This window comes from Nycticebus coucang, chromosome 3 (assembly GCF_027406575.1).
Source record: "Nycticebus coucang isolate mNycCou1 chromosome 3, mNycCou1.pri, whole genome shotgun sequence".
Classification (NCBI taxonomy): Eukaryota; Metazoa; Chordata; class Mammalia; order Primates; family Lorisidae; genus Nycticebus; species Nycticebus coucang.
The window spans coordinates 5,879,178-5,894,241 of record NC_069782.1 but is presented as its reverse complement, the minus strand read 5'-3'; the positions used below and the strand labels follow the sequence as shown (position 1 = coordinate 5,894,241).

The 15,064-nt window shown below is 51.5% G+C and overlaps 1 protein-coding gene and 1 pseudogene across 1 annotated transcript; both read left to right on the top strand.

Moving 5' to 3' along the window:
- The first annotated feature begins 8,574 nt into the window (after positions 1-8,574).
- LOC128582393 (60S ribosomal protein L13a-like) lies at positions 8,575-9,320 on the top strand. The gene is made up of 2 exons (XM_053586300.1): positions 8,575-9,102; positions 9,219-9,320. Exons 1-2 carry the CDS (start codon positions 8,593-8,595, stop codon positions 9,318-9,320), a joined length of 612 nt encoding a protein of 203 aa, XP_053442275.1. The 5' UTR covers positions 8,575-8,592.
- A 385-nt stretch (positions 9,321-9,705) lies between these two features.
- Positions 9,706-15,064, top strand: LOC128580862 (protein phosphatase 1 regulatory subunit 3G-like; annotated as a pseudogene).

The window sequence follows — 15,064 nt, the reverse complement described above, 5'->3', positions numbered from 1 at the left end:
TTCTCTGGGGCTGGGCTACTGATGGTGCCTCTAAGCCTGTGCAGGGTCACTGATGGTTCTGAATTGTCTGACCTACAATAGTGCCCACCAAGTGGCAGAGGCTCCGAAGTGTGTGGGCAAAGAACACGCCCTTCCCTCTCAGGCACATGAGCCATGGAGCGCAGAGCCCAACAGGTGGGTGGTGATTTCACACGAAGTGTGGTATCTGGTAGGGAGGCAGTGGGCAGGAGGAGGCTATGTCAAGCATTTGGGACCTCAGAACATCAAAGCTGAAAGTCCCATGGGCGGTGCCTATGGCTCAAAGGAGTGGGGCGCTGGCCCCATATACCAGAAGTGGCAGGTTCAAACCCTGCCCCAGCCAAAAACTGCAAAAAAAAAAAAAAGCTAAAAGTCCCCAAAGGATGGCCAGGTGAGTCCTACCCCCCTCCTAAGGTGAGGACATGGAGGCTCGGGAAGTCAGGTGAGCAGCCTGAGGTCTCTGGGCTGTCAGAATCGGAGACCCCTCTCAGGCTCGGCCAGGCTCCTGCTGCAGTGTTCTCTCCCTCCACCACCCGGTCTCTCCCTCTAAGTTAATTCAGCAGACATACGATCCTGTGTCCATGGTGCTGGGTGTGAATAAAAAACACAGGAGACTCATATTGGAGGAGGGACTCTTGGAGGAGGAGTTCAGGACACCTTTGAGGGAAAGGCAGTGGAGCATGAGAGTGGAGAGCTGGAGCCAACAACCTCCTGACAGTTTAAGAGCCAAGGTCAATGGTGGCCAACAGGGCCTGAGCTGGTACCTGGCCCTGGGCTCCCTCTCAGCAACCGCTTGCTCAGCATCTGGATGCTGGCAGCCTGGGGTGGCCTAGAATACAGGAGAGCAGGCCAGCCCCCTCCTGCTGTCCCTGTGGCAGGCACTGAACCGCCCTTCCTGTTGTGACAGCTCTATTCTCTGTGCAACTGGTTCCAGCCTGGGGCTCGGGTTTCAGATTGCGGCATATGCCACTGGTTAGGGCTGGTGGAAGTATCATGTGGGCCCTGGGGACAGCCCGCCCACCTGCCCGCCTGCTGAACCAGCCTAGGTTAATCCCAGGGCACGGCGCTCCTGCTGTGCACCCATGCCAGAACTAGGTCCTCCCTGGGACTGCCCTAGGACCCAGCCACCCACTCACAGCTGGTGGGGCAGCCCCTGTCCCAGGTGCCCAGGGAGGGTGCAAGGGGCTTCACTGGCTGCCACTCAGGTGATCCCCTTCCATGGTGCACAGACACATGCTCAGCGTGTTACATGTAGCAACTCATGACTCCTCCCAACGGTCCCACTTTGAGGTTGGTGGGACCAACAGGCAGAGGCTGTACAACTCTTGTATGGTTCCCAAGCCATGGCCTTCTCACTCCCCTAAGCACTGGCCTTGGAGCCAGGCTGGGTCTCAATCAATGGTGTGGCACCCTCACTAGTCCAGTCCCCAAGCCCAGACAGAGGACTTGATAGTGCTTCTCCTGGGAGACGCTGGTTGGGAGACTCTTCCTGGAAGGCCTCAGACCACCCTCTCCCTCTCTGGAAACAGTGCTGCTTCCTGAGGAAGCAAACTAAGCTCCTAGGACTCTACTCCAAGTAACTTCTGCATTTTTTTTTTTTTTTGAAACAGAGTCTCAATTTGTCGCCCCCAGTAGACTACCCTGGTCTCAGAGCTCATAGCAACCTCTAACTCTTGGGCTCAATTGATTCCCTTGCCTCAGCCTCCAAAGTAGCTGGGACTACAGGTGCCCCCCACAACACCCGGCTCTTTTTAGAGACAGAGTCTCGCTCCAGCTCAGGCTGGTCTTGAACTCGTGACCTCAGGTGATCCACCAACCTCAGCCTCCCAAAGTGCTGTACTTCCGCAATTTTTTAATTCTAATCTTCTTTTATTATTTTTTAAATTATTATTATTATTTTTTTTTTTTTTTTTGCAGTTTTTGGCCGGGGCTGGGTTTGAACCTGCCACCTCCGGCATATGGGGCCAGCACCCTACTCTCTTGAGCCACAGGCTTTGCCCTACTTCTGCATTTTTAAAAAAACACCTGGCCTCCTCTTCCCAGCCAGATGACAAGGGACCCAAGGCAAGGGCCATAGCCTAAGCCTAATGTTACGGGCGGGTGCCCAGACATGCCACAGGTCCTTGCACTGACTATGACCCTCCTGATTTACTGAAAAGAAAAGTTGGGCTCAGAGAAGTGGGAAACTTTGCCCAAGAGGGTGAGGGGAATACCAAGGTCTGAAACCAGCCATTTCTGACCTGGCTTCTGAGGGCCCCTCCCAGGTTGGACCTGACCCAAGCCCCCTAGGCCCACCACCCAAGCCAGGTCTTGAGAACTGTTTGCTGACCAAACCCTCAGTGTGCACACTCTTTGGCAGCAGATACACCGTGTCGCCCATAGCTGGCTCCCCCACAGCACAAGCATGATAGGAAGTTTGTCAAACCTCTGCTGAGGTCTTTGAGGAAGAAAGGGGGGATTGAGTAGACTTCCAAAGGGAGAGCAGAGAAATGGGGCAGAAAAAGAGTCTTCGGTGCAATACAGAAGAAGGTATCTATCTAGCTATCTATCTATACATATACACACTATATGTATTATATATTTTTTTTTAAATTAGTAGACTTTATTATTTTAGGGGAGTTTTGCTTTATAGAAAAATTAATGGGGGGCAGTGCCTGTGGCTCAAAGGGATAGGGCACCGGCCCCTGGAGGTGGCAGGTTCAAACCCAGCCCTGGCCAAAAACTACAAAAAATTAATTAATTAATTAAAATAAATAAATAAATAGAAAAATTAATAGAAAAGTGAAGAAATTTCTCACATACTGCCTTTCTCCCTTCTCCCCCAGTTATTTACATCCTGTGTTAGTGTGGCACATATATTACAGTTGATAAAACAATTTTGATATGTTTTTTTTTTTTTTTTTTTTTTTTTTGTAGAGACAGAGTCTCACTTTATGGCCCTCGGTAGAGTGCCATGGCGTCACACAGCTCACAGCAACCTCCAACTCCTGGGCTTAGGCGATTCTCCTGCCTCAGCCTCCCGAGCAGCTGGGACTACAGGCGCCCGCCACAATGCCCGGCTATTTTTTTTTTGTTGTTGCAGTTTTGGCTGGGGCTGGGTTTGAACCCGCCACCCTCGGCATATGGGGCCGGCGCCCTACTCACTGAGCCACAGGCGCCGCCCTTGATATGTTATTATTAATTCAAGTTCATAGCTTACATCAGGGTTTAGGGTCTGGGCTGTACAGTCTATGGGTTTTGACCAACACATGTGTCCATCATTGCTGTATCCTACATAGGGGTTTTACTACCCTAAAAATCCCCTAGACCCCATCGACTCATACCTCCCTGTCTACCTCCACACCCCTGGAAAACACTGATCGTCTTACTGTCTCCATAGTCTGGTCTTTTCCAGGATGCTGTAGAGTTGAAATCACACAGTATGCAGCCTTTTCATTTGGCTTCTCTCACTTAGCAGCATGCTTCTTCCCTCCCCCATCCTTCCTTACCCTTACCCTTCCTTCCCTTCCCTACCCTGAAAAGTTTTTATTTAATTTATTTATTTATTAATTCATTTATTTTTTGAGACAGAGTCTCGCTTTGTTGCCCTGGGTAGAGTGCTGTAGCATCACAGCTCACAGCAATTTCAGTGAGCCCAAGAGATCCTCTTGCCTTAACCTCCTAAGCAGCTGGGACTACAGGCATCTGCCACAATTCCCAGCTATTTTTAGAGATGGGGGTCTTGCTCTTGCTCAGGCTGATCTCAAACTCCTGAGCTCAAGGGCGGTGCCTGTGGCTCAGTCGGTAAGGTGCCAGCCCCACATACCGAGGGTGGCGGGTTCAAACCCGGCCCCGGCTGAACTGCAACCAAAAAATAGCCGGGCGTTGTGGTGGGCGCCTGTAGTCCCAGCTACTCGGGAGGCTGAGGCAAGAGAATCGCTTCAGCCAGGAGTTGGAGGTTGCTGTGAGCCATGTGATGCCATGGCACTCTACCGAGGGCGATAAAGTGAGACTGTCTCTACAAAAAAAAAAAAAAAAAACTCCTGAACTCAAGCACTCCACCCTCCTCAGCCTCCTAGAACACTGGGATTATAGGCCTGAGCCACCGCACCTGGCCTCCCATTTTAGTTTTTAGAGACAAAATCTTGCTCTGTCACCCAGGGTGGGGTGCAGTGATCTCCTCGGATCTCACTGTAACCTCCAACTCATAGGCTCAAGTGATCCTCCTGCCTCAGCCTCTTAACTGGCTGGGACTAGAGGTGCCTGCCATGACACTTAACTAATTTTTCTTATTTTTTCATAGAGACGGGGTCTCACTATGTTGTCCAAGCTAATTTCAAACTCCTGGGCTCCCACACCTCAAGTCTCCCGAGTTCCTCAAGTCTCCCTAGTTGACAGCCTCAACTAGGTCCTCCCTGGTTGTTTTTTTTTTTTTTTTTTTAGACAGAGTCTCACTATGTCACCCTCAGTAGAGTGCCATGGTGTCAAAGCTCACAGCAACCCCAAAGTCTTGGGCTCAAGTGATTCTCTTCCCCAAGTAGCTGGGACTACAGGCACCCACCACAATGCCTGGCTATTTTTTGTTGCAATTGTCATTGTTGTTTAACTGGCCCAGGCCAGGTTCGAACCCACCACCCTCGATGTATGTGGCTGGAGCTATAACCACTGTGCTACGGGCGCCGAGCCCTCAATGTCTTTTTATGGCTTGATGGTTCTTTTCTTTTTTTCGGTGAATAACATCCAATTGTATGTGGTGCCATCTGTTTATGCATTCAGCCATTAAAGGACATCTTAGTTGGTTCAAAGTCTTAGCAAGTACTCATGAAGCTGCTTTGAGCATTTGTGTGCAGCTTCTTTTGTGGACGTAAGTTCTCAGCACCTTTGGATAAATTTCAAGGAATGGCACTATCATTTCTCGGTACAGACTCTGTGTCAAGGATGGAAAACTATGAGAAGTCTGACTATTGTAGAGCTGAAAATGCTCAAGGTCATCAGAACTGTTAGACATTAGGTAACTATTCAAGTCGGGGCAGTAAAGAAGGATGGCTTCATGGGAGGAGAGCGGTGTTAACACCACTGAAAGGGCGGCGCCTGTGGCTCAGTCGGTAAGGTGCTGGCCCCATATACTGAGGGTGGCGGTTCAAACCCAGCCCCGGCCAAACTGCAACCAAAAAATAGCCGAGTGTTGTGGCAGGCACCTGTAGTCCCAGCTATTCGGGAGGCTGAGGCAAGAGAATCGCTTAAGCCCAGGAGTCAGAGGTTGCTGTGAGCTGTGTGAGGCCACAGCACTCTACAGAGGGCCATAAAGTGAGACTCTGTCTCTACAAAAAAAAAAAAAAAAACACCACTGAAAGCCAGGTGTTATCAAGGACTGAAATACCAAGGACAGGCCGAGGGTGGTAGCAGGGGCTGTGCCATAAGGTGGTCGAAAGCCTTGGAGCAATGTGAGGTTTTGTTTTGTTTTGTTTGAGACGGGGTCTAACTCTGTTGCGCAGGCTGGAGTGCAGTGGCATCATCAAGGCTCACTTCAGCCTCAAATTCCAGGACTTACGTGATCCTCCTGAGTAGCTAGGACTACAGGCACCTGCCACCACACCCAGCTAATTTTTTTTTTGTGTGTGATTTTTTTTTTTGGCCAGGGCTGGGTTTGAACCCGCCACCTCCGGCATATAGAACCGGCGCCCTACTCCTTGAGCCACAGGCGCTGCCCAGCTAATTTGTTTTTTTTTTTTTAGATACCAGGTCTCACTATATTGCCTAGGCTGGTCTCAAACTCCTGGCTCAAATGATCCTCCCAGCTCAGCCTCCCAAAGTTTTGGGATTATAGGTGTGAGCCACCATGCCTGGCCATGTGTTTTAGTTGGGGTTTAGGAATGATCAGAATTTCAGCTGGGGGGAGGGAGAGTGAACACGAGGTCCAGGCACAGCACGACCTGTGTCAGAGGCAGGTAGTCAGGGGCACTGGGGATGCTGATAGCTGGGAAGGTCAGCTGCATCTGTGACAGGGAAGGCCCCTCCAAGCCAAATGGAAGGATCGGGCCTGGGTGGGTTGAGGTCTGACATTCCAAAGATGAAGAGATACCTGGGCAGCTATTGGTCACAAATTTGTATTTGGGGGCAGTGCCTGTGGCTCAGTGAGTAGGGTGCCAGCCCCATATACCAAGGGTGACAGGTTCAAACCCAGCCCTGGCCAAACTGCAACAAAAAAATTGCCAGGCATTGTGGCAGGTGCCTGTGGTCCCAGCCAGTAGGGAGGCTGAGGCAAGAGAATCACCTAAGCCCAGGAGTTGGAGGTTGCTGTGAGCTGTGACGCCACAGCACTCTACCGAGGGTGACAAACTAAAATTCTGTCTCAAAAAAAAAACAAAAACAAATTCGTATTTGGCCTCCCGTTTCCTCTCTTTCTCAAAGCCTTTCTGCTTGACTCACTTGCCTATGAGGCATGAGATGTAGCACCCTTCAGGCCGGAAGTGGATGTCCTGCCACCATGATACACTCCCAGTTTTATGGCTGTGACTCAGCCTTCACCCAGCTCAGGGCTCTTCTAGCCCCATGTCCATCCTCCCTTGGCACTGGCTCACATTCCAGCTCCACCACCAACCTGCTCTTCTCAACAAGCCAGCGGGCAGCAGGCAGGACAGGGCACACCCAGCAACAGGTATGTCATCATCACTGCTAACATTAGTAGGAAGGCAAGGGGGCTGGGCCTGGGTGCCCGTGCACGAGCTCAGCCACCAGGCAGGTTGGCGTAACTGTTACCCCACGTCACTATCTGCAAGGAAAGAGACTCAGAGAAGTGGAGGAGCCAACCCAAGACCACACAACCAGAAGGTGGGCAGGGCTGTCCTCAGGGCCTCAGATTCCAGAGCCCAGGCTTTGAGCACCAATGTATTGCAAATTTTTAAAACTTCTTTATTTTCTCAATGCCATAACATCCCCACACACAGGCTGGGGGCAACTTGCCCTGGTGACCAGGTGCGCTGATAACATAAGCCTATCCAGCCTTCCCTTGATGGTGACCAAGTTATGTCCAAGCATCTCAACGATATCCCCCATAAGTCTTTAGCTTATGTACTCCACATGGACCCCCCAGTCAAGGCACTGGCCCCCAGGTCTCTCTCTTGGCTGCCCACCTGCTAGGTGGAGCCAGCTCCCACTGGGTCCTCCCATCCAGCCCCCTGTGGGGTGTCCCATCCTCCCTCTCTGGACCCTTGAGGATAACCAACCCCAAGTCTTTCCTTGTGTGTGCCTCTCTGAGTGTGATTGCCTGTTAGAATGCACCCAGAGGCTCCCGCACACTGTCCTGCAGCTGGCCCAGCACCCAGCACCCCCCACCACACATTCCTTCTGCTGCATATCTGTCCTCAGAACACACATCACATTACACTCTGCATCACCTCACGGCTCCTAAATATTTCCTACAAGTATTTTAGCCTGAAAATACTTCGTACCACTCCTAAATCTTCCCTTCCTGAGACCACACTTCTTTGATATTCTCACCACCCCTCACCAGCCTTCTGGTCTTTCTCTGGCCTGTGTGTTGCTCTAGCATTGTCCAGAAATGGTTCACCAAGTGACCATGGAGGGCCCTGAGCATGGAGGACAGAATGGCATTCCTACCCTTGAGTTCCCCCTTATCTCAGCTCAGGGGTGCATAGCAAAGACCCAGACCACAGGAACACCACTGGCAGAGGGTGTGGACCCCCCAGATGAGTGACACCCTGGGTTCCTCTGTTCATTCATCTGTCATTTGTCGAGTGCCTGCTGCATGCCAGGTCAGGGCCAGATGTGGGCTCATGGTTTTAGGGGAAGAAAGCAGGAAGGCAAGCCAGTGCCCTAGATGGATTCAGAGAGCAATTAGTGCTTCGCAGGGAACAGGAGGTGATGCGAGAGCAGGACTAGAAGGACTTCGGGAAAGCCCCTCTGGGAAGGCCAAGGACAGGCTGCTGCAAGTGATAGGAAGGAACGGGCCTTCCAAAGGTTAGAGAGCGAGAATTCTGACTGCCCCTGCACAGGCCCTGAGCTCCGCATGCTCACAGATTGAGTGTGGTGTCTCCAGGGAAACCAGCAAGAACAGGAGGGAGAGTGTAGTGGGGGACGAAGCCAGAGGGGGGGAGGCGCTTGAGTTTAGTCTACATTCCAGGGGAGGCCCTTGGAGTGCACCAGGGCTCTGACAGGATCTGACTTATGCCTTAAAATCTAAGATAAAGAAGAGTCTAGCATTGGCTAGGTGCCCTTAGCACAGCGGTTACAGCGCCAGCCACGTACACCAAGGGTGGTGGGTTTGAACGGAGCCTGGGCCAGCTAAACAACTGCAACAACAACAAAAAATAGCCAGGCGTGTGGCAGGCACTTGTAGTCCCAGCTACTTGGGAGGCTGAAGCAGGAGAATTGCTTAAGCCCAAGAATTTGAGGTTGGCACTCTACCAAGGGTGACATAGCGAGACTCTGTCTCAAAAAAAAAAAAAAAAGGCTCAGCGCCTGTAGCTCAGTGAGTGGGGCACCCACCAGCCACATACACCGAGGCTGGGGGGTTCAAGCCAGACCTGCTGAACAACAATGACAACTGCAGCTTTTCCCAAGCAGCTGCCGAAGATGGCGGAGGGGCAGGTCCTGGTACTGGATGGCAGAGGCCATCTCCTGGGCCGCCTGGCGGCCATTGTGGCCAAACAGGTACTGCTGGGCCGGAAAGTGGTGGTTGTGCGTTGCGAGGGCATCAACATCTCTGGCAATTTTTACAGAAACAAGTTAAAGTACCTGGCCTTCCTCCACAAACGGATGAACACCAACCCATCTCGTGGACCCTACCATTTCCGGGCCCCCAGCCGTATTTTCCGGTGCACTGTGAGAAGCATGCCGCCCCACAAGACCAAGCGCGGCCAGGCTGCCCTGGACCGACTCGAGGTGTTCGATGGGATCCCACCACCCTATGACAAGAAGAAAAGGATGGTGGTTCCTGCTGCCCTCAGGGTTGTGCGACTGAAGCCTACAAGAAAGTCTGTCTACCTGGGGCACCTGGCACACGAAGTTGGCTGGAAGTACCAGGCAGTGACAGCAACCCTGGAGGAGAAGAGGAAGGAGAAGGCTAAGATCCACTACCGGAGGGCAGCGCCTGTAGCTCAAAGGAGTAAGGCGCTGGTCCCATATACCGGAGATAGTGGGTTCAAACCCAGCCCCGGCCAAAAACTGCAAAAAAAAAAAAAAAGATCCACTACTGGAAGAAAAAGCAGCTCATGAGGCTACGGAAACAGGCTGAAAAGAACGTGGAGAAGAAAACTGACAAATACACAGAGGTCCTCAAGACCCACGGACTCCTGGTCTGAGCCCAATAAAGACTTTACGCCTTAAAAAAACAAACAATGACAACTGCAGCCAAAAATGGCCGGGCGTTGTGGCGGTGCCTATGGTCCCAGTTGCTCTGGAGGCTGAGGCAAGAGAATTGCTTGAGCCCAGGACTTTAAGGTTGCTGCGAGCTGTGATGCCATGGCCCTCTACTGAGGGTGACATAGTGACACTCTGCCTCAAAAAAAAGAAAGAAAAAGAAAAGAAAGTGGATCTGTGGTCACTAGGGTCTGGGAGTAGGAATGGGGAACAACTGCAAACGGGCATGAAAGATCTTGCTGGGGGTGACGGAAGTGTTCTAAAATTGGACTGTGGCAATGGTTGCACAATTCTGTAAACTTAAAATCATGCTAAAAATCACGTAACATGAGTGAGTTTATGGTATGTGAGTTGTACCTCAATATAGCTATTCAAAAAGATGCTTTCTCTTCATGCACCCACTGGACCTTTGTGTGTGTGTGTGACAAAGTCTCACTCTGTTGCCTAGGCTAGAGTGCTATGGCATCAGCCTAGCTCACAGCAACCTCAAACTCCTGGGTTCACGTGATCCTCCTGCCTCAGCCTCCTGAGTAGCTGGGACTACAGGTGTGCCCGCCACAATGTCCAGCTAATTTTTTTCTATTTTTAGTAGAGACAATCTTGCTCTTCCTCAGGTTGGTCTCAAACTCCTGACCTCAAGCAATGGACTTGACTTCCCAGAGTGCTAGGATTATAGGCGTGAGCTACTATGCCCAGCAACTCATTAGATCTTATGCTCCATAAGGCCAGGGGCTGTCTCCTTTTGTGGAGCAAAATGTCCCAGGTGTCTAGAACAGCTCAGAACACACAGGGAGCAGCCAGGAAACTGCCAGGAATGAGTGAAACTTATAAGACGTCACCACCTTGAACTGAGTGCACAGCCCCTCCTGGAACCCCCTTTTTTCTCTGATACTTGTTGTCACTTATCTACTTGAAAGACTTGTCTATGCAGCTAAGGCACTTCCTCATGGACCTGGCTACCACACTGTGTCAGAGCTCTCCCAAGGCCACCCCAGATGCCAGCAATGAAGTCCAAGGCCATCTCTCAGGCCCTAGCCCAGGACACTTTCCTATATTCCTGGGGTACCCTCTCCCCTCCTCAGGCAATTTCAGTCTTTTCCACAAAATCCCTTCCTCTCTGAAACATCCCTCAACTCTGTGTCCCTGTCCAGCACAAGGCCCTCATATTGCCCATGTGACATCCCATTTGAGTGTCCCTGAGATTCCTCAAGTTCAACATCTCTAATACAAAAGCTGTAAGGCCAGGCGCAGTAGCTCATGCCTGTAATCCCAGCACTCTGGGAGGCCAAGGCAGGTGGATTGCTTGAGCTCTGAAGTTCAAGATCAGCCTGAGCCAGAGTGAGACCCCTATCTCTAAAAATAGCGAGGTGTGGTGGCAGGCACCTGTAGTCCCAGCTACTTGGGAGGCTGAGGCAGGAGGGTCTCTTGAACCTACGAGTTTGAGGTTGCTGTGAGTTATGACCCTACACCACACTACACAGGGTGACAAAGTGAGATTCTATCTCAAAAATAAACAAACACATAAATAAAGTTGTAGTCTTCCCTTGACCCCAGTTCCCACCCCCACCCCTACCCCACCATCCCTCCGAGCACCATGGAACCTCCATCTAGAAACCCAGGCATCCTCCCTGGGACACCTGTGTACCTAAAAGAGTTTGCCTACACATCCGGCTTTCCCACAGAGTTTAACTCTTACTCTGAAAGTTCTGATTTCCTTTTAACCAGTACAAGATGCAGGAAGGGAAGCAAACCAGTGACTTTCTCATGATCTGTTACCTCAAAGCAGTATTACTCCATAACCACAAGTAACATGACCTCTCTGATCAGCTGCTGGAAAGTAAGTAGTTAAGGCAACTTTGCAAAGTTTACCTACTTCTAGTTTGAAGGTTCCAACCCATTTTACATATACGCCCCCTGCTGGGCCACTGAGAACTGTTCCTGGCTCTGCGGGTGCCCTCTGCCAAGTGCGCAAGGCTCCTTGGCACGCTCCCACCCGGCCCCTTTTCCACAGTGTCCTGCCTTAGTCCCTATCCTCATCAGCCACATCCACTGCTGGGCCTCTATCCAGACTCTCCCCACCTGCACAATCCTCTGGACCACTCCCAAAAGCACATCCTTAAGAATACAGATGTCATCATTCCATTCCTCAAAAACACTCAATGGGCCTGAGCGAGGTGGCTCACACCTGTAATCCCAGCACTCTGGGAGGCCAAGGAGGGTGGATTGCCTGAGCTCAGGAGTTCAAGACTAGCCTGAGCAAGAGCAAGACTCCATCTCTACTAAATATAGAAAAAATAGCCAGGCATTGTGACAGGCACCTGTAGTCCCAGCTACTTGGGAGGCTAAGGCACGGAGATCACTTGAGCCCAAGAGTTTGAGGTTACTGTGAGCTATGACCCCATGGCACTCTACCCAGGGAAATGGAGTGAGACTCTATCTAAAAAGAAACAACAACAAGCTGGGCGTTGTGGCGGGTGCCTATAGTCCCAGCTACTCGGGAGGCTGAGGCAAGAGAATCGCCTAAATCCAGGAGTTGGAGGTCGCTCTGAGCTGTGAGGCCATGGCACTCCACTGAGGGTGATAAAGTGAGACTCTGTCTCTAAAAAAAAAAAAAGAAAGAAATAACAAACAAAAAACAACATTCAGGCTTGGCACCCGTAGCACAGTGGTTGTGATGCCAGCCACATGCACTGAGGGTGGTGGGTTTGAGCCCAGCCCGGGCCTGCTAAACAACAATGACAAATGCAACAACAACAACAAAAATAGTTCGGCGTTGTGGTGGGCGCCTGTAGTCCCAGCTACTTGGGAGGGCTGAGGCAAGAGAATCGCTTAAGCCCATGAGTTTGAGGTTGCTGTGACATATGACACTACAGCACTCTACCAAAGGGGACATAGACTCTGTCTCAAAAAAAATTCAGTGGTGCCACACTTTATGGGGGCAAGACATGATTGCAAGAGGGACTTTACCTAACAAATGCAATCAGTGTAACCTGGCTTATTATACCCTCAATGAATCCCCAACAATAAAAAAAAAAAAAAAAAAATTCAGTGGCTCCTATGGAATTGGTCCAAGTTCTATTTTTTTTCTTTTTAGAGACAGCCTCATTTTGTCACCCTCGGTAGAGTGCTGTTGCATTACAGCTCACAGCAACCTCCAACTCCTGGGCTTAGGCGATTCTCTTGCCTCAGCCTCCCGAATAGCTGGGACTACAGGTGCCTGCCACAACGCCCAGCTATTTTTTTGTTGTTGCAATTTGGCCGAGGCTGGGTTCAAATCTGCCACCCTCGGTATATGGGGTTGGCGCCCTACTCACTAAGCTATAGGCACCGCCTCGAAATTGGTCTAAATTCTTTAGCCAGACACCCACAATCCTTCATAACCTAACCCTGAATCACTGTGAAATTGACCCCCACTCTTTCCCTCTCCTGTGCAGTTTCCCCTCACTCGCTTAAGATGCAGCTTGAGCTGCTCCTCCTCCAAGAAGCCACCCTGGATCATATAGCCAGCCAGATCAGAATTGTCCGAGCACCTCCTGTGCACACGACTTCTCTGGCACTGAGCCTACACTCTCCTTCATCACCACATATGCCTGTGCACGTATGTTGGTAAACTCCTTTAGGGCAGGAACCAGGTCTTTTCTTTTTTTTTTTTTTTGAGACAAAGCGTCACTATGTCACCCTCGGTAGAGTGCTGTAGTGTCACAGCTCGCAGCAACCTCCAACTCTTGGACTTAAGCAAGTCTCTTGCCTCAGCCTCCCAAGTAGTTGGGACTACGGGCGCCCACCACAACACCCAGATTTTTTGTTGTTGTTGTTGTTGTAGTTATCATTGTTGTTTGGCAGGCCTGGGCTAGATTCAAACCTGCCAGCTCCAGTGTATGTGGCTGGCGCCCTAGCCATCGAGTTATAGGCACCGAGCCAGGAACCAGGTCTTAAAACAAAGGTTACAGCAAAAATTTGAACTAATACTCGTTTGACATTTTTTCAGCCTTTATCTTCCCTTCCTCATCATGGCTGTGTGAGGTAGTGGGGCACAGTTTACAATTGCCACTGAGCAAGTGAGGAAGCAAAGCTCAGAGAAACGAAATAACTTGCTTGCAGTCACACAGCCAGCAAACTGCAAGGCAGGCAGACAGCCTGGATCTTCTGACACCTGATTCTGTCCTTGTGTCATTACCCCAAGCAAAATCTCTTATATATCTTCTGATTTCCCAAACCTTACACGTGGTGAATGATTGTCAGTATTTGTCAATTTTATAATCTCCAGTTTCACCCCCTCAATTTTACCCCACTGCCATTGTGACCAGAAGTTTCCTGCTAATACAGCCTCAGTCTCCACCTCTGCCTTTCCGATTCAGACGCAGCACCTTGTGCTGGGAAGAACTAAGTGTTAAGTCACACATGACTGGTTCTAAAGCAGCCTCTGCCTTTTGCTAGATACCTGACCTTGGGGAGTCCCTGTGCACTCCTCTGGACTTGCTCCCCCTTTGAAGGACTGAACCTGTGAGGGCCAAGTCTTTCTCCTACGGCAACATCCTTGGTTAAGGTCTTACTTTTTTTTAATATGTAATATGTATGTTTGTTTACATGCACACATTATATATATATATACAGCCTTTCAACATATTTGTGTATATGTATACTGCTACTATAAATCCTTCCTTCCTTTCTGCCTTCCTCCCTCCCTTCCCACTCTTTTTCCCTGGGAAGCGTGCCCTGCATCATCATACCTCATAGCAACATCTCGCCTCAGCCTTCTGAGCAGCTGAGACTACAGCTGAACGGCCAGCTACGGAGGCCCTCTGGTTGGAGGGTGGCGAGGAAGGCGGTGGCACAACAGAGGCCTCAATCCCTGAAAGTCAGCTGGAGGACAGCTCCCTCTCCCCGTAAGGAAGAGACTTCCCCCTCCAGGAGCAGGAGGAGCTGCTGGTGCCACCGCCGCCGCCGCCGCCGCGCGCGTTCCTTCTCCTTCCCAGCGACCCCATCCTGCAGGGGTCAAGTTTTTGCTGCAGCAGCAGGGGGTCTCAGGGCTGGGCGACCAGCACACCGAAGGGGCTGAGGACTCACCACACAGCCTTGCTGTTGCGCCAAATGCAAGAAGGGGGTGCAGTTCTCGGACACGCTGGGGCTGAGCCTGGCCAGCGTGAAGCACTTCAGCGAGGCCGAAGAGCCGCAGTTGCCGCCCGCAATGCTCTCGCGCCTCCACAGCTTCCCCATGCGGGCCGAGGACCTGGAGCAGCTGGGGTCCTGTTGGCCATGGCGACTGCGGCCGCGTCCCTCTCCGCGCCGCCTTCCCGGCTCCGACCTCGGGGGCGGAGGTGAAAGACTCTGGCCGGGTGCTCTGCTGCCTCGGGCCCAGGGCCATGACCGTGCGCTACACCTTTACCGAGTGGCGCTCTTTCCTGGACATGCGGGCCGAGCTGCAGCCCGAGCCCCCGGAGCCTCAGCACCCAGAGGAGCCTTCGAGGGACGCCAGACCAGGGTCTGAGGAAGCTGAGAAAGAGCTGGGCGCCGAGCACTTCCACGTCTCGCTGTGCCTGACCCTAGGCCTGCGCCCTGAGGATGTAGAAGCGGGTGCGCACGGTGTAGCCATTCACTTAGCTGTCTGTTACCGCGCGCACAGGACCAGTACTGGGACCACAACGCGGAGGCCAACAGCACCCTGCGCTACACTGATGCGCCCTGA

Coding starts and splice junctions, on each gene's coding strand:
- LOC128582393 (XM_053586300.1), top strand. CDS start 8,593: ATGGCGGAGGGGCAGGTCCTGGTACTGGATGGCAGAGGCCATCTCCTG. Junction 9,103..9,218: donor CTAAGATCCACTACCGGAGG/GCAGCGCCTGTA, acceptor CACTACTGGAAG/AAAAAGCAGCTCATGAGGCT.